The sequence below is a fragment of the Mesoplodon mirus genome (genome assembly GCF_964341445.2).
Source record: "Mesoplodon mirus genome assembly, chromosome: 14".
NCBI lineage: Eukaryota > Metazoa > Chordata > Mammalia > Artiodactyla > Ziphiidae > Mesoplodon > Mesoplodon mirus.
This window is the reverse complement of record NC_138990.1, coordinates 47057423-47076758: the sequence shown is the minus strand read 5'-3', so window position 1 is coordinate 47076758 and position 19336 is coordinate 47057423. Positions and strand designations below refer to the sequence as shown.

Genomic DNA, 19336 nt, shown 5'->3' with positions numbered 1-19336 from the left:
CACTGCATCTCTCTGGGCTACAGTTTCTTCATCTGTAATGGTAATAGTAATAATAATCTGGAATAATAATCCCCAACTCTTCCCTACAACACAGGACATGGTTGGACAAATAAATGACTCACACAAACGAGCCCCAAGGCCTTGGGGAAATCAGGGGAGAAACCCAGGGCCATATGAATCACACTCCAATTTTCATTACATTTATGCTTTCAGCTAAGCTTTCATTCTTGGATGCCTTCCTGACCTAATCATGCTTAGAACTGCCTCTCCTCTTACACCACCAGCTGAAATATGCTTGGAAAAAAGCAAGATTAAGGTAATATTAACGTAAGCCTAAAATTTTAAGCAGTAAATCGGTAGCCTTTCACCCCCTCCCCACCAAAAGGAAAATGAAGCCACCGAATTCATTATAAAACCTATTAGGTTTTGTATGGTCTCTGCTTCAGATAATCTGTCACCTTTCCTGTCCTGAATAAATAAGAGTTACTCTAGTTGGGAACTCGTAGATTCAGGATGGTGTTGAGAGCTGGGAGAATGATGTCAGGGGATCTAGGAACCTAAACATAGGAATCCCTAGGAACTACATAGTAAAGTTCATGATTATTCTGGAAGAAATAGAGGACTAAGAAACAAAAAGGATCTTCCCATTTCTTTTTCTTACATTGGATGTGGCCCTCACTGGTTCTCTGACTGGCAGCAAACCCAAAGAAATACTCAGGGTTCTGGGATGGTGGGGAGAAATGGAGCTGTAGGACCCAGGAAAGCTGACCCCGCTCTCTGGAACCCTCCATCCAGTGCCCCTGGACCACGACTCAGTGGTCCTGTTGCTCGCTAACAGTTTACCCCAGGTGGGTCCTGCAGCCCTGCTGCACTGTTGCTGGGACCACCATCCTGTCTGTGCTATTTACAGCTCACCAGAACTTTCACTTTCAACATGGCACTGAGGGCTTCCCTGGTGGCACAGTGGTTAAGAATCCGCCTGCCAATGCAGGGGACACAGGTTCGAGCCCTGGTCCGGGAGGATCCCACATGCCGCGGAGCAACTAAGCCCGTGCGCCACCACTACGCCACCACTACTGAGCCTGCGCTCTAGAGCCTGTGTGCCACAACTACTGAGCCCTTGTGCCACAACTACTGAAGCCTGCGGGCCTACAGCCCGTGCTCCACGACAAGAGAAGCCACCGCAATGAGAAGCCCGCACAGCGCCAACCAAGAGTAGCTCCTGCTCGCCGCAACTAGAGAAAGCCTGCGCACAGCAATGAAGACCCAACGCAGCCAATAAATAAATAGATGGATACAACATTAAAGAAATAAAAGATGTTTAAAAAAACACACCAAAAAACATGGCATTGAGCCTCCCAGCCGGCCCATGGGAGAGGTTCAGCCCCATCTCTTAGACGCTAAGGCTTAGAGAGGCCAGGGGAGAAACCAGGGCTCAGACTCAGACACCCCCCACTCCCGCCGGCCCCAGGACTGGTGCTCTTCCCGTGAACCAGGAAGGATGCAAAGCATGGAGCCTGAAAAAGCCTCCTGAAAAGCAAGTCTGAGGAAGAGAGGGAGAAGGTGACAAGAAAGACGGAGCATTAACAGAGTGGTGAGACTTGGGGGTCAGTGAGTCCTCCTATGGCTGCTGTCTTACGTGAACATAAGGTTTATAGACGAGGCAAAGTAATTTGCTCAAAGCATGTACCTGGCATCAGAATCAACTGTGACTAGCTCCTGGGGGCGCAGTTGGTGGGTGAGCCAGCAGGCTTCCGCGTCCCACAGCACAGGACACCCCCAAGAGAGCCCGCCCAGTCCAGCCTTTGACCCTCAGATCCTCCCCCTGGACCAAACCCCGAGCCTTTAGCCATACACCCTGGTCTAGGCTAAGCCCCCGACCAGGTTCCCGGGGACCCGTGTGGTTCACCCGCAAGGCTCCACTGCTCACTCAGCTCGGGCTCCTGCCACGGCCTGGTTTAGGAAGGCCCCAGGACTGTTTTCTCTTCCGGTGCCAACAGAGAAGCCCTTCAGGGAAGGGTTGAATTCCCGGAGGATGTCTGAAAATACAAGGAAAAGAGGTTCGTCGTCACTGCCCCAAGGCAATCTTCAGATTCCTTTGGTAAGTGCCAGGGGGTGCTGGCAACAAAACAGAACGCCCACCCCACAGCCCTCACCCTTACTGTTCGCTTGGCCCCCAAAATAAAATGTCCAGCAGGCTGATGCCAAACCACATGTGCAGCACACAAGGGTGCTCAATGAATTAGTGTTGAATAAATGCCAGTCTGGTTCAGGAGCTGCTGTCAGGCACTTTGCTTTTTTCTCTAAATATGTAATCACTTTATTGAGATATAATTCACATAACATAGAATTCACCAATTTAAAGTACAATTCAATAGCTTTTAGTACATTCATACAGCTGTGCCACCATCACCCGTATAAACTTTAGAACATTTTCATCACCCCCAGAAGAAACTCCGTAGCCACTAGCAGTCCCTCCCCATTTCTTCCAGCCCCACGGCAACCACTAAACTACCTTCTATCTCTATAGGTTTGCTTATTCTGGACATTCATATAAATGGAACCATACAATACAACATGTCCTTTGTGACTGGCTTCCTTCACTTAGCAAGTTATCGATGTTCATCCATGTTTAGCATGTATCAATACTTCATTCTTTTTTACTGGCAAATAATATTCTATTGTATGGATACAACTGTTCAAAGTATTCTCTCATAATCCTTTTTATTTCTATACTTATGTCTCCTCTTTCATTTCTGATTTTTAGGCTCTCTTCCCACCATCTACCTTGGTCAGTCTAATTCCTTGCTGATTTTGTTCATCTTTTCAATCTCCTACATTCTAATGCCTTTACCATGCTGGATCTACACTTTTCACTCTGCATCCCCCCCCAGCTTGGCTGAGAACTCATGAGAGCAGGGTCTGTATACACCCCTGAGCCTCGCATGGGCTCAACAAATGTTTATGGACTGAATTAAGAATAACTCAAAGTTCAGAAAGGTTAGGAGAACTGTTAAAAGTCATACGTTATTAAGAATAGAATCCTAGGCTAAAGCCTGATCTGTCAGCTCGTGTTAGCGGGTACTTTCCCCAGACCTACAATCTACTAGGATGGGGGAAAGGAACGGGCTAGGTATCAGTCAGAACTTTCAGGCATCATGCCGTCCAGCAGAGGACTCTCTCCAACCAAGCACTGCTACAGGGCCTACACAACACAGATGGACTGAACTCATTCCTTGTGGCTCTGGGGACATTGTACCGATGGATGGCAATTACTCTGGTCTACTCAATAGAAGGAAGAGCTGCGAGATCACTAGAGCTATCTGAAAACGGAAGGGATTGTCCTAGACTCCCCATTACTGGAAGCATCCAGCATTGGCTAGCTAGGTACTTATCAGGAATGTCACAGAAGGCACTACTCATTGGACAGGACAAGAACTTGCTGGTGCATACAATTACCTCTGCCAGGAACATTCAATCCCCTTTTCTTATCTGATGAATTCCAGTTCTTAAAGCCCTCTTTCAAAAGGCAGGGTAACAGCCTTCTTATTTATTTTCCCCTAAACTTTGTACATGGCTATAATTATTGGTACACATGTCTGTCTTTAGGGAGACATGTCCCTAAAGAGACTTCAGTGATGTCATCAGGGCAGGGACCTCACCTCATTCTCCTGTTTCCGAAGCACCCAGCACAGGTGTATTTGCTGGATTACATTGAATAGGGAGTTGAACTGAGGTTCTGTTCTGACCCTATGTTCTCATAAGTTTTCCAACACATTACCACGTGATTATTTCTCCATGGATTATCCCGTCCCTACAGTCAATCTGTCTTCACAACTCTAGTAAGGAAGTCTGAACAGGCAATGTTCCACTGCTGGGCTAAGCGTGTCGGGCGTCCACCCAGATGATGCTGTCTTAATATTTTATAAATCATTTTAGTGAAAGATCTTGAGTCAGATGATTTCCAATCATGTTATCAACCACAATAGTGTGGGAATCAGAGAGCCCAGCAAGTTGTTATGTATGCTGGCCCAGCTCATAGCCCAATTACATTCACAAAAGCAACCCAAATCATCTCCTAGAGATGGCGGAGCTTATTTATAGCTCTTGTGTGTGGACCTAGAAATAAGGAAGATGGGAAGTACTTGTGCCACAGAACTGTACTTACTTAAAATCAACAGGATTTGCAAATAGCAAGAACAGATAACACACATGAAGTCCAACCAGTTCTGCCCATGTGGTGATCAAACCCCCTTTATCATCAAAGTCTTGGTGACTTAAAGCTCAAATAATTTTTTAGCTGCTAAAGATATATTACAGAGGGATAATTACGAGAAAAGTAAATGAGAATGGGACCGATTAAATTCCTCTCAGGCAAAATCGTTAGCCAGAAGATTTTAAGGGAAAATAATTCAATTGTAACATTTTTTGTACCCGTACTTTAAGAACAAGCACTGTGCCTGCACTAAGGAGAATAAGAAGATGAATAAGACCATTCAAAGAATGTAGTCAGGCTTAAAAAAAATCATTCCGAACAGGTTGTTGAAGTAATTTAAAGAAAAGGTTGCACCCCAAATATGGCCGTGTTTGCACAGCCCGAACAAGGTAATTTCATCATCACTGCTGCAATAGCAGCGTTTCCTAAACCAACACCAGGAACTCAACGTCTTTGTATGCAGTGGTGCCTAATACAGCCCAAGCCTAGATCAACGCCTCCCAGAAAGGTGCTCTGCTCTGGATGACAGGCAAAGCAAACATGGGTTTCCTTTATTTCCTTCTTCAATCATTTCTTAATAATAACTTGCACTAAGAGTTGGCCTGAGCATTCTTTCCCTCTTACTCTCTTCCTTCCTCGGACAAATGCAATTTCTCTTAAAAAAAAAAAAAAAAAAAAAGGCTTTAATCTCTCTCAAGCAACAGAGCAGGGCGACCGCCTCGGGGAAGCAGCGCCCCCTGCCGAACGCGGCTGTCTCCTGCCGCCCGGTTCCCTGCCAAGCCCGCGGCCGCCGCCAGGGGGAGCTGCAGAAACGCGCAGGGCTGCGGCGAGCCCGCCCCGGACCCCCGGGATTGCGTACTCACTGGGCAAGGTGGTGACGCTGCTGAGGTTCTGATCGCCGCCCGCACTGCGTCGTCGTGGGGACAAGAAAGAAAATGAAGGTTAAAACTGCCAGCGAATCAGTCATACACATACATCTGTTCCCACATCCCTTCCCTCATGCATCTCCCTCCCTCCCACCCTCCCCATCCCACCCCTCCAGGCGGTCACAAAGCACCGAGTTGATCTCCCTGTGCCATGCGGCCGCTTCCCACCATCTATCTACCCCACGTTTGGTAGTGTATATATGTCCATGCCTCTCTTTCGCTTTGTCACAGCTTACCCTTCCCCCTCCCCATATCCTCAGAAACTAATAAAAAAAAAATTGTGTAAAAAAAAAAAAAAAAAAAAAAAAAAAAGGGATTATACCAACCCACTGTAACATGTGTATGACCTATGTGTACCTCAATCCAAATGATTAAACTGTAAAAAGAACATGTGCATCTAGGGAAATGTAAATACAAGTTTTTGATGTTAAAGAATTATTGTTAATATTGTTGGTATAGTAAAAAGATTGCAGTAAAAGGTAACCCTGTAAGAAAGATTGATGGGAGAAATCAATCTCCCAACAGGTAAATAAACACAAGCTGGACAGGCAAAAAAAAAAAAAAAAAAAAAAAAAAAACTGCCAGCGACGCTGAAACACCTCAGACACCACCAAGACAGAACTTGCTCCTTCTGAGAAACACCCTGGGGGCTTGGGGCTTGCCCTTTCCTCATTATTTTTGTATAAAAACTGAAAAGCCAGAATACAGCAACTTCTCTCTCCTTTGCCCCACAAACCAGAACGTCCAAACAAACAACTGGCTTAAACCGTCATGGCTGACTTTTGTTTTTTAACTTTGAGCTTTGACCTTGAGGCAGGGGAATTAAGTGGGCCTCTTCAGCCCCATCTTCCAAAGGGGAAATGGCCCTTCCTTGGATGCAGAGCCCAGCCCAGCGCCGACTAGCCACTGCAGCTGTGCATTATTATTATTATTAAAAAAAAAAAAAAGTTTGCCTTCATGTTTCTCGTCCTGTTCGGCTTGGGGAAAACCTGGGTTTTAAAGGGTATCTTCTAGAGAGCAACCCATCTTTTGAGCCGCTTCTAAAATTCCAAGGAAATCAAAGTTGGATGGGTTTCTAGGCATGAAAATAAGCAGCATTCCAGAGTTGATTGGATTCCCTACTTTTCCATATCCCCTCATTCTCTGCCAAGTACGTCTGGGAACATTTCAAAGGTTCTCAAAACGTCTGGGGTTTAACTCTGTGTATCATCGACAGGGAGGATGCCAGGGATTCAACGCTCAGGTTCAAGCTGGTGCCAGAGATGCTGGATTCCAGGTTGAGGGAACAGCGAACCTGCCCTCTCCCGCTTGGCATGAGCTGGGCTTTCATAGCAGAGGTGAAGCAGGAGCTCACCACAGCCTGTGGCGGCCTGGGTTTGATTACAGGCAGAGCAGGAACAAGCCTGCACGAAATATACATGATGGGGGATGTGCTGGATTAGGGGTCAGGGGTCATCTACTCTACTTTTTGCTCTCTTACCATCTGACTGTGTGATCTTGGACAGGTTACTTGCCCTCTCTGAGCCGTGCTTCATCATCTGTAAAATGAAGGCCCTTTAATAATGATCCCAGCTACCATTTATACCTACCTTTGTGTCAGGCACTGTGCTGGGCATTTAAATTCTCTGTAAGCCTTGCAACAATGCTAAGGCAGTATTATCGTCTCTGCGTCAAAGATGAGACCAGCTCAGAGAGGTTGAATAACTTACCCAAGGTCACACAGAGCGGGCAGCTGGGGCTCCTACACAACCCAGGTTCTGAAGGCTGCTGCCTCCTGCTGAGGTGACTGCCCAGAGGGAGAAATGCAAGCCCAAACTTTTCCAACCCAAACGTCTGAGTAGTTTTTCCCCTAAACTCCTCCTGCTCAAGTCCTGGCTTGTTTTGGGGGAATGCCTGGTTTGGGGAAGCTGATAAATACCTTCCTTAAATTAAACCTAGAAATTTCTCACGGAAAAGCACTAGGTTGACTCATCCTTCTGCTAGAGAACTTGTTTTCTACATGCTCAGGGGTCCTCCCCTGCCCTGCGACGGGGCGTCTCTGGGCGTTGCCACGCCTGCACTCACCTCCAGGACAGACCTCGATACTGAGTTAAGACATCCAGGACGTCCCCAGGCTTGGACCCGGCTCCATTACCTGCCTGAAAGGGAACCACAAGGGGGTGATTTCCTTGCCTGCTCGCCAGAGGGTCTGTGTTCTTGTCGTGGCCGGGCTGGAATGTCCGGCACTTTAGAATCTAGCGTCTTGATAGCACCATGTCTTGACCTGCATCCTGCCTCATCAGAAACGAATGCTAGTTCCCACTGGGAATTCTGGGGCCCTCCAAGGGCGGCATCACTCTAAGAAACCCTGCCCGGACCCTAGGCTGGCAGAAGCGCTCTGAAAATTATACTGCAGTGTACAGTTTTCCAGAGGACACATTTCAGGGCCCCATTTTCCTCATTTTTGAAAAGCTGTGAACTGTATCAGAAAGGGAAGTATCCTGTAATCCTTTGATATGAATAGGTCTCACATATGTACAATTGGAAAAATTAAAATGAAACGCCATGTACCTACTCCTCAGCTAAAGAAAGAGCAGGGTCTTTTAAAACCACACCCTGACACACTCTGCAGGTGCATGTCCCTTGTCTAAAGCATGTTATTTCCCAGCAGAGCCATTCCAAAGGTCATGCCAAGGGCTAGCCTCCCAGGCAGCCTGTGAGGAAGGCTGGCCTTGGGGGGAGGAGCCTTGCTGCCCGCCCAGGTAGTCCTGAACAGCTGGGATGATTCTGGTTTTTGTTTGTTTGTTTGTTTGGCCACGCCGCAGCTCCTGGGATCTTAGTTCCCGGACCAGGGATAGAACCTGGGCCACAGTGGTGAAAGCGCTGAGTCCTAACCACTGGATGGCCAGGGCATTTCCAGCTGTGTGGATTCTTGATGACTCCGTATCCCCCAAGAGCATCTTCAAAGAGACCGGGGGTGGGGGGGGGTGGGGGAGGCCATATCAGGCCACACCCAGCAGGAAGTGGTTGGGATGAGCCGTGCTGAGGATCAGCCTGCCTGTCCTTCCCAGAAGGTTAGGAGCCACAGGGCCTTCGGGGTGAAGAGTACCTGAGGGGTCATGGAGGAGATGGCTACAGGGCAGGCACAGAATTCTGGCCTCAGAGTCAGGACCTGGGAGTCCTGTCCTCACCCAGCAGTTACAAGCTATTGGCTGCGGTACTCACCTCGCTTCAACCAGCTTCACCTCCTTTGTTGGTTTCAGTTTGAGGACAGTCATATGGCCCAGGATTTCGTTGAGGATATTGAGTGAGATCATATCAATGTGAAGAGGCCACAGACATGAAAGGTGTCAGCTGGTATTTGGGGGAAAATTCAGCTGGAGGCCCTCGATTCTACTGATCCAGAGAACAGCAGCCGGACTCCTCTGTAATGAGTCGCTGTGGACCTGAAGTTCGTGAGCTTCAGAGCCCCCCTACCCTGGCTCTCTAAGGACCTGATTCTGCTTTTTCTGGATAGCTTTTTGCTGGGCCTGGGAGGTCACCACAGGCCACCTGCAGACACGGGCTGGGTCATCGTTAGTACCTCCGTCTCTTCCACTGACCCCGGTTTTCTCACCCCTCCCCCATTAGCACTCGTTCCTGTCCCATCATCCCATTGCCCTTGGGACCTTCCCTTCGCTTTCCTACACGGACAAAACAAAGCACCGGGTCTTTGAAGGGGCCCTACACCCCACCACCGACAGGCTGTGCGGTTTGGGCTGGGTTACTTTCATTTCAGGGGCTCCTTCTGGGGTCCCCCCACTTCCTGCTCTCTCCTTCATTCCCATGTTAGGAGAGGAAGGATGAGGTTAGAAAGGAGGTGGGGAAACACGATGGGCAGGGAATGCTGGATTCCAGGGTGGGCATGGAGGTGGGGAGGGACTGAGGTTGGGACCAGAGATGGCAACGCTTCAGGTCCAGGAGTGAAATTCTCCTATTAACCAAGGTCTTCTCCTCTCCTGCCCCTTCCTTCCCCCGTCAGTAACTCACCGTGAGCGAGTCACCCAGGGCTCCGATGACCTTGATGTCAGCCAGCTTCAGCCTATGAACTGAAAGCAAAGATAAACAGAAGGTGAGCTTCTTGTCTCCTCTGAAAACAAAGGAGCATCTTCCAGGAAAACTGAGACAAAATAGAACAATTCAGCTTGGACAAAGATATTAAAAGGCCATCCTTGTCCTAGAGCTCTGCAGTAGCAGCCGTGGAGCCTGACTGCCAGTCTCCTCCTTGGGGCGCCTGGACACAGGGCTCGGGAGCTGGAAGGTGGCCCCACTTTCGGAGAGGTGTCTGCTGATGTTGGGTGAACCTGATGCCGCAGGTGGGCAGTTACTCTCAGGGCATGAAACAGCCCCTGGCGACATGATCTGGGAGTAAGGAGGGGACTGTGGTGGAGGTGAAATGCATACTTCATCCATTCTAGGATCTGTTGATAGTTGGGATAAAATATTATACCATTTTATTAGAAAAAAATCAGCTCGGTTTTTATGAAGTGAAAAGGGAAATGCCTTTATACTACTGTTTTTTAAAAACACTATGACAACCACTATCAAGGTGACATTCACATAACATAAAATTAACCATTTTAAAGTCAACAATTCAGTGCCACTTCATACATTCTCAATGTTGTGCAACCATGACCTCTATCTAGTTCCAAAACATTTTCATCACCCCCAGAAGAGACCTGTACCCACTAAGCAATCATTCCTCACTCCTGCCAGCCCATGACAATCACTATCTGCTTTCTCTCTATGGATTTACCTATTCTGGATATTTCATGTAAATGGAATCATAAAATGTGACCTGTGTGTCTGGCTTCCCCCACTTTGCCTAATATTTTCAAGGTTCACCCACGTTGTAGCAGGTACTCCAGTACTTCACTTTTTCTTATGACTAATATTCCATTGTGTGGATATGCCACATTTTTCTATTCCTTCATCTGTTGATGGACATTTGGGTTGGTCCCATCTTTTGGGTATTGTATATAGTGCTGCTATGAACATTCATATACAAGTCTTTATTTGAATGCCTGTTTTGAATTATTTTGGGTATATACCAAGGAGTGGAACTTGGTGGGCCAGAGGGTAATCCTATGTTTAGCTTTTTGATGAAACCCCAAACTGTTTTCCATAGCCTGCTACTATTTTATCTCTTGAGTTTAGGCATGTGCTATGATGTGGCTAAGCAGCTACTTACTTGTATGACAAACATATTGGCCACTGAGCAGTGGCTGGGAGCCCTGGGGACAAAACAGTGGTCAGAAACGGAGAATGTGCTCAGGAAGCTCGCAGGATAAGCAGGGAATGAGAAACATCCATAGCTATAATAATTTATAGGCTGATGAATACTATGAGAGGTAATAAAGTGATAAGAGGTTCAGGAGCTGGAGGGATGATTTACCCTCAGAGGTGTGTGTGTGGTGGGGGAGGAGAGTTTAGAGCAGGCTACATGGAGAAGTTCATGTCTGAACTCAGGATATGATGAGATAAGGATGCGGTGTGGTAAATCATGTGACGTCCATAAAGAACAGATGGTGGTACAGTTTGACTTAAGTGAAGGGCATGGGAAGGAGACTAACAAGAAATAACACTGGAAGCATAAACAAAATGAAAAAACAACCTACAGAATGGGAGAAAATATTTGCAAACGACGCATCCAACAAGGACTTAATTTCCAAAATAGACAATATACAAACAGTTCATACAACTCAACAACAAAAAACAAACAACCCAGTCAAAAAAATGGGCATAAGACCTAAATACACATTTCTCCAAAGAAGAAATACAAATGGCCAATAGGCACATGAAAAGATGCTCAATATCGCTAATTATTAGAGAAATACAAAATCAAATGGTACAATGAGGTACCAACCCATACCGGTCAGAACGGCCACCATTAAAAAGTCTACAAATAACAAATGCTGGAGAGGATGTGGAGAAAAGGGAACCCTCCTATACATATGGTGGGAATGTAAGTTGGTGCATCCACTGTGGAAAACAGTATGGAGGTTCCTCAGAAAACAAAAAATACAATTACCATATGATCCAGCAATCCCACTCCTGGGCAAATATCCAGACAAAACTCTAATTTGAAAAGATACATGCACCCCCATGTTCATAGCAGCACTATTCACAATAGCCAAGACATGGAAACAAACTAAATGTCCATCGATAGATGAATGGATAAAGAAGATGTGGTACATATATACAATGGAATACTACTCAGCCATAAAAAAGAATGAACTAATGCCATTTGCAGCAACATGGATACAACCAGAGATTATCATACTAAGTGAAGTAAGTCAGAAAGAGAAAGACAAATACCATATGATATCACTTATATGTGGAATCTAGAATATGACACAAATGAACCTATCTACGAAACAGAAACAGCCTCATGGACATAGAGAACAGACTTGTGGTTGCAAAGAGGGCAGGCGTTGGTGGAGGGATGGAGTGGGAGGTTGGGGGTTAGCAGGTGTAAGCTATTATACAATATATGGAATGGATAAACAACAAGGTCCTACTGTATAGCACAGAGGACCATTCAATAACTTATGATAAACCATAATGGACAAGAATATTAAAAAAAGAATGTATCGATCTATATATATATATATATATATATATAGGTATAACTGAATCACTTTGCTGTATAGCAGAAATTAACACAACACTGTAAATCAACTATACTTCAATTTAAAAAATATAACATTGGAAATGTATGTTAGGGCCAAAGACCTTTTATGCCTGGCTAACAAGTTAGGAGCTTAACATGAATATTACACATATATACACACACGTACACACATACATATACATATATATATATTTACTTGCATATATACGCCTGTCCTATGTCTATCTACCCCTTTACCTTATATACATACGGACATGAATCCAAGTGCATTTTGGGAATCACACTTAAATTCCTTCTGCCATATGTGGCTCTGTCCCCTCAGATCACAAGTTCACCTCCCACTCCCCCGGGGCACCTCCTCCCATAGTCACTCCAACTTTGACACAGCTCCATCTTTCCTCAGACGTGCCTTTCATGGTCTCTAGAGGCACGATGTTGCAGTAACTTGTCAATTAGCTTTCAGCCTTGGAAGAAGTCTAATATAGCATTTGTACCACGGGGTGACCCACTACTTCAGTGGGGAAAGAAACCCATCATTTCAGTGGGCCACTGCTTAAGATGGATAAACTGAAATCTGTCTGCCAGGAGGCTCTCTCGACAGCCCTTCTTTACCAAGTCACTCTATAACGAGGGCAGTAAAACACAGAGAACAAGATGCTTTCGACACCAGCGGGCTACATATAGCCTGCTTCACTCATCAACATCCAAATCATGGTGTATGATCACCCCTGCATGGGAAGCTGTGTTAACAGTCAGTGGGAACAATGTTCAAAGAGATCTCTAGGTCTTGTCTCCTTCCATGGAGACATCTTGTCTACCTGACTTCCATGCTGTCTGCAGATGTGGGACTGCTGCTCCCACTGAGGATTTCCTCTCATTGGAAAAGTAAAAGTCCCTGCCTCTTCCCCATGACAGCATGCAAACTAACACATGCATAGCTGTGAATGTGTGCATGCAAAATATAGAGATTAGTGGTCTTCAAATTCGAGCATGCATCAGAATCATCTGGAGAGCTTGTTAAAACACAGATGGTTGGTTGCCACCCTCAGAGTTCCTGATTTAGTAGGTCTGGGGTGGGCCCAAGGCTATGTGGTTAGAAGAATATTATCAAATCACAAAGCCAGCTGCACACATTAGCACACATCGGTGGGGCCAAGCCTGAGAACTTTCAAATGACCTCTTCTCAAAGAAATGAGGCTCTGGGTAAAAAAGGCAACAAAATGGAAAATAAGACCTCCTCCCCTCAACTCTAGATGGTTTATTTTAGCTCTTGATGGCAACAGTCAATCACCGTATTCTTGTTGCCATAATGTGTAATACAGTGAATTCCGTGAACACTAACTGGTGTGTCAAGGTTAGGGGAAATCTTTAGGGCTGGTAAAATGTGGAAGAGATGGATAGATTTGCTTTGAAAGCACATTGCAGTTTGCTAAAGGGGAAGCTGAAACTGGCCATTCCTGTCTCCTAAATTTGTAGCAGGCAGAAAGGAAACACACATATATGCGCGCGCTCATGTATGTCCACATCTACGTGTGTGTGTGTATACGTGTAGATAGATGGGTAGGTACGTTGGGAGGGGTGGTTTCCTGTTGGTCATTCTGTAAGGAATGACCTGTAAGAGATAATAAACCAAATGAACCAAGTCTAGAGGGGAGGAGTTTGACTCATCTGGGATCTTATTCAAATAGAACCCAACACACATTTCATTGGTTTGACATTCTGGAGACCTTGATTTGAGCTTTGTTAATATTATCATATATGATAAAGACACAGCCTGGAACCACAGCAAAGCACTTTAGCAATTGCTCTCCTTGGGGAAAGAACTCTTTAGAGATAAGATTAAATTTGTGTGGGCTGATTAGCTAAACATTTTCTGGTACAAACTGTCCACCACCTTGAAAGCAGTTGATAAACACATCATTCACTCATCAAGATTTTTACAGAAGGGGCCTCTTATCAGAAGGCCATCCAAACTATGATAAAAGATCATGGATAGACAGAAAATGGTTGACTAGAGTATAGAATGGGGAAACTGCCCACTGGACATGAAAAGGAACAGCAGGAAAAAGACTTGACACTTGGGAGTTTTGTCTTGTGTAACCCAACAACTTAAACCTGGGGCCATAATCTGAAAAACCAACTTTCTCTCAACTGTCAGCTAGGGCTGCCCAACCCTTTTGCTCTCAGATTTTAGGGACTTATATAAGGACTTCTGCAATGGTGGTAAACTGCTGGCACAGGTTGGGCCTTGTTTCTGTCTTTGAAGTGCTTTGGCATAAGTTTATGTGAAGAAATATGTGCCTGGCACACAGTAGGAGCTCAGTTGAATTAAAGGCTAAGGAAGTGGCTCTGTGTCAGAGACTACAGCTCTCAAAGCTTTAAATGGTGGAAACTGCAGGGAAGAGAAATACATTCATCTGAGTGTCTTGAGGGTGAGTTTGAACTTGTTCAGTAGGCTGGTCACGCTGAGGGGACAGACAGGCTGTTATTCCCTGTGGGGCGTGACTACTTCCTAGTCACAGGCTAGGTTAGGCCACAAGACTCATGAGCAGGTGGTGACTATAGAAACGGTTTCAGGATGTACACTGGACAGTACACAGCTGATTCACAATGAAGTGAAACCCCTAGTGGTCACCCAGTGCCTGTAACCTGGGCATTTTTCATATCAGCGCTTGAATAGCTCATTTTAGCCAAATGGGTAAAATAAATGACATCAGGGACTTAGAAAGGAATCAATAGCTTAAAATAAATGAACTGTTCTAATTGATACTACTGGTGACAGTGGCATAGCATTAGCTTTGTGGACTCCTATTTTCAAATACTATGAATTTTCCCCTCTGCAAGGAATTAGCAGCTTGACTTCAAGACAGCCAGCTTCAATGGATAGCCAGTGAGCCATGTGCCCTCTGGCTCTTTATTGCCACTCTTCTGTTTACAAAATGCTACTCCTTTTCTCACTGGGAGAACCTTAAGTCATCTACCAGGCCCAGCATATTTTTCTTAGTTATCCCAACTATGTTAGGGACAGGGCCATGAAGTAATATAAAATGATGTAAGTACTTATGAAGTTATAAAGTCCACAGGAGGTAGCACTCAGTAAATTGCATGTATGCACTGATCAGAAGGGAAAAATTGGAAGCACGCATGTGTGCATTCACTTATTCATGCTACCAAATAGCGATTGGTAATAAAAAAAATTACTTACATCAGCTCTGTATATCTCATCCCAAGCCCCATGGATCAGTAGAAGAGGTTCATCACCTGTGGGCTCTGAATGGAGTGAGCGTGAGGCACCCGGGCTGCCAGGGGCCATGACCTGTTGATGAAGGCAGTATCTTATTTTGAAATTATCATTTTTCATTAGCTAGGTGTATCTGTGGGTTGGTTTGAGAGAGACACTAGAAAAGGGGACTACAAGGAAGATTTTTGAAAATAACTCTGAAGATAAAACAGTTATTTTATAAGAGAGTCTTAGTGAAAAGTTGTCTTAACAGAAGGCACTTTGGTCCAGTTGGTTTTTAAGATCGTTTTCAACTCTGGGAATTTTTGATTTGCTGAAGTAGAAATACTCCATAATTAAGATGAGTTCAACACCGTTCATCAGGCTCCTACCATGTGCTGAGTCACTGCGGTTGTAAAGATAAGATGATCTGCTCTTACAAGTATGGGTCAGATGCCTTCATCTCAATTAGAAATTGCCAACATGATCTCCAGAAGAGTGAACGACCTCACCAGTATGACGATCATCAAGGGTAATAATAACGTGACCCTGTGCTAAGTCTTTTTCCCACCCTGACAGCCACAAGTATGATTAAAATGTCCAATCATAGATCAAGCGCAGTAATGAAATGTGTTTTTTGTTTTGTCCCGTTAGTTGTTGCCATTTTTCTGAAGACACTTTTCAGGGGACTCAGAGGTGCAGGGCCAACATTAGCCCAGCTGCCACCCAGTTGGCCAGTGCTCATGTTTTGGTCCCAGGCCCACTTGGTTAGATCAAGGAGGCATAAATCTATCCATCTGCTTATCCAAACAGCTTCTATCAGCAGAGTATCTAAGATCTCAAGGTCTCGAGATTTCTTGTGCTTACATCTTCAAGTGCCAATAAACAAGATAATCTGCAGGGTCAAGGAATAAAGAAGAGATTCACATTTTATTGGCTTTCAGATGTTCAGATATGCTCTAATGGATTGGTTGGTTATCACTGTCATGAAGGGAACATAATCTAGACAGATTGCAAAATCTTTACACACCATCCTTTCAGAATGATAAGATTAAAGGAGGATGGTATCATTTCACTGTAAAGAGTATGTGGCTGTTAAACCATTCAAATTCCCCCCTCCCTCTCTCTATACATACATACTTCTTTGAGGTTTTGCTGTTGGAGGGCCTACATATGAAGCTAACAATTTGTTTCTGCTACTGAAGTTCTGCTAGTAAACTAACCAATAGGAAGGGGCTGTCACTAAGTACGGGGGAAAAAGTCTCAAGACTCTGTGTGTGTGTGTGTGTAAGACTTTTTAAAAAAAGACTTTTGGCCTCTTGCCTTCCAAGATGGCCCACACTCTGTCTATGGAGTGTGTATCTCCCTGAATAAACCTTCTTTCACTTTACTATGTCTTGCTCTTGAATTCTTGCCTGCACAAAGCCAAGAACCCACACTTGGCGGCCATCCCAGGGACTCAGACATGACTTGGGATGTGACCATCCTCTCACACCCCACTCTCTTTCCTGCAACATCTTTTCTGGCACCCAATGCGGGGCCTCAAAGGCCATAATCTCAATCCGCCTATTGGGCTATGGCTCCCCTCTGAAGGGTGGCTGGGACTTATCCTGAGCCATGTAGATTCAAGTAGCCTGTTAAGTGCCAGCTGACATCGCCTGCAGGATCTGGCAGAGACCAGTTCTCTGGCCATGAAGAAGCGCACTGAGGCCAAAGCTTTTCCCCCTCAGTCTTTCTCATTCTCCTATTGCTCTATCTCTTTGGACTTGAAAAGATCCACCCAGACGACCACCAAACATCCAAATTAAGACTGCGTGGCAAGTAATTGACAACTTGGTTGGGTCTAAAGAACTCCTGCCAGGGGCTTACCTGGTGGCGCAGTGGTTGAGAATCTGCCTGCTAATGCAGGGGACACGGGTTCGAGCCCTGGTCTGGGAGGATCCCACATGCCGTGGAGCAACTAGGCCCGTGAGCCACAACTACTGAGCCTGCGCGTCTGGAGCCTGTGCTCCGCAACAGGAAAGGCCGTGATAGTGAGAGGCCCATGCACCGCGATGAAGAGTGGCCCCTGCTTGCCGCAACTAGAGATAGCCCTCGCAGAGAAATGAAGAACCAGTACAGCCAAAAAAAAAAAGACTTTTATTTATTTATTTTTTGGCTGCGTTGGGTCTTTGTTGCTACGTGCGGGCCTTCTCTAGTTGAGGTGTGCGGGCTTCTCATTGCGGTGGCTTCTCTTGTTGCGGAGCACAGGCTCTAGGCACGCGGGCTTCAGTAGCTGTGGCACACAGGCTCAGTAGTTGTGGTTCACGGGCTCTTGAGCGCAGGCTCAGTAGTTGTGGCACATGGGCTTAGTTGCTCTGTGGCATGTGGGATCTTCCCGGACCAGGACTCGAACCCATGTCCCCTGCATTGGCAGGGGGATTCTTAACCACTGCGCCACTGGGGAAGCACTGTAAGACTTTTTCATCACCTATTCCATTATTCTGCAACTTAGTCAAGAACCAGTTACACACCGAAGTTTTGGTGAGAAGATTTTTAAGTTACTTGCACATCATTTGGCTAGATTTGAGCGTGTAGAGCTAAGACAGGGATGAAGGGCGGGCTGACACTTAAACTTGTTCTACTAATACTCAGCAAAAGGAGACAATGTGACTACAAAGATTTGCACACTGCAACATCTTCAAACTTCACTTTCCATCCTGGCAGGCACATAAGAGGCATTCAACAGTCATCTAATAGATGCGTGAACAAGTGAACGAATCAATGAACAAATGAGTCACCCTCCAGGACCAAGCATGAGAACCTATCGCACTGTTGCAGAAATGCTCCTGGGCTGAGGTTGTGAGTCACGTGGGCCACCACACGGCTCTCCCGTGACCTCCCATGATCATGTGCACAGAGCCATTACTCAGAGGTTGGCTCACCTGGAGGAAAAGTTTCAGCCCTTAGGCAGCCCCTCTTTGGGAAGGTCTCTGCCTAGAATGTTCCATGAGCCTCATTTTCATGGCCCAGCACCAGTCATCTTGGAAACACAGAGAAGCAGTGAAAATGGCACGTCTGTAAGATGGCACGCTTTCCAGCGTTTGAGTGCACTCTGCATATGGCTCTGACCCGGAGCTTGGACTGGTTACTTTTGCTTCCTGCTTAAAGGTAGTTTTATTTTTCAGAGGATAAGTTCACCTCATCGAGGCTTCCCAGCAGGGACAATGACATCAGCTCACTCACCTGACACTGGGCCCTTTGCAGAGCATGCCCTGGCACAGAGTCAATGCTCAATAAATGCTTTCTGATAATGTTATCATATTTTAAAGAATAATCAAACACAGGCATGAACTTACAAGTATACATACAGAGCTGTATGGCCTTGAAAACTTCTCAGGTGTATCTCAGATTGTGTGGAAAGCCCCTGTCATCTTAAGGCTGCTCGTACATTGATGGTTTTAGACCTCAAATGAGTTTAAAAATCACTTGACTCAAGCCGCGTACCTGATGTGGGGATCGTGTCAGAGGGATCCTTGTCAGGACACCTGATTTCCGTTCCTTCTCTCACCTAAAATGAGACACATGGAGAAATAAGAAGAAATGGATCTTGCAACCTAAGAAACTGGGTGAGAAGTGGGCCTCTATTTTGGAAGATATCACTTAGTACAGAAACCTAAGCATCATGTAGGATTTCTCCCTCTCCTTCAACACTCACATCTGAGTGTCCACAACACCCTTTCCCAGATGTTCCCAAGCCAGCCCCCCTTCCCCAGTCCCTCAGCCTCAGGCTAAGTTCAGGCCTCGTCCCTTCTTCCTGGAACATGGCCCTGTTCACCATCGTCACTGCTGCCGGCCTGTGGGCTTCCTCCCCAGCCTTCTGAATCCATTCAGAGGACTCTTTCTCTCTCAATATAAAAATCACTCCCTTGCCCAAATTCTCAGTGAAAGCAGGAATTTTCATCCATTTTGCTTCTTGTATGTCCAGAGCCTAGAACGCTGCACAGTAGATGCTCAATAAACACTTGTTGGTTGAATAAGCATATTTCTACTCTGTACTACCATCAGCATAAAGTCCATCCTCCTCAGCACGGTTAGGAAGCCCCCGACATTCCAAACCATCCACCTGACTCTCTGTCCCTCCACACCTACCTCTGCTCTTTCTTTCCCTTTCCCTCCCTCCGTTTCCCTCATTCCCACCCACCTGGCTTGACTTTTGTCACCCTCAGGCTGAGGTCATGGGTACTCTTGGGGAAGCCTTCTCAACTCTCTCCTGCCTGTCATTTGTTCTTCCGCTGTGTTCCCAGAATACCCCGTGGAAACCTTACAGCACTTTTTACATT

At 45.8% G+C, this 19336-nt stretch overlaps 1 protein-coding gene across 1 annotated transcript in view; it reads right to left on the bottom strand.

Annotated features, from left to right (window-relative positions):
• PLB1 (phospholipase B1) overlaps nt 1–19336 on the bottom strand; it is a 193667-nt gene that overhangs the window by 56690 nt on the left and 117641 nt on the right. Inside the window, exons 22-26 of the mRNA XM_082643282.1 lie at nt 18501–18564; nt 9151–9209; nt 7207–7280; nt 5080–5123; nt 1931–2039 (exon numbers count right to left, since the gene is read on the bottom strand). Coding sequence (XP_082499408.1) covers nt 1931–2039; nt 5080–5123; nt 7207–7280; nt 9151–9209; nt 18501–18564 — 350 coding nt within the window. The remainder of the gene's footprint in view (nt 1–1930; nt 2040–5079; nt 5124–7206; nt 7281–9150; nt 9210–18500; nt 18565–19336) is intronic.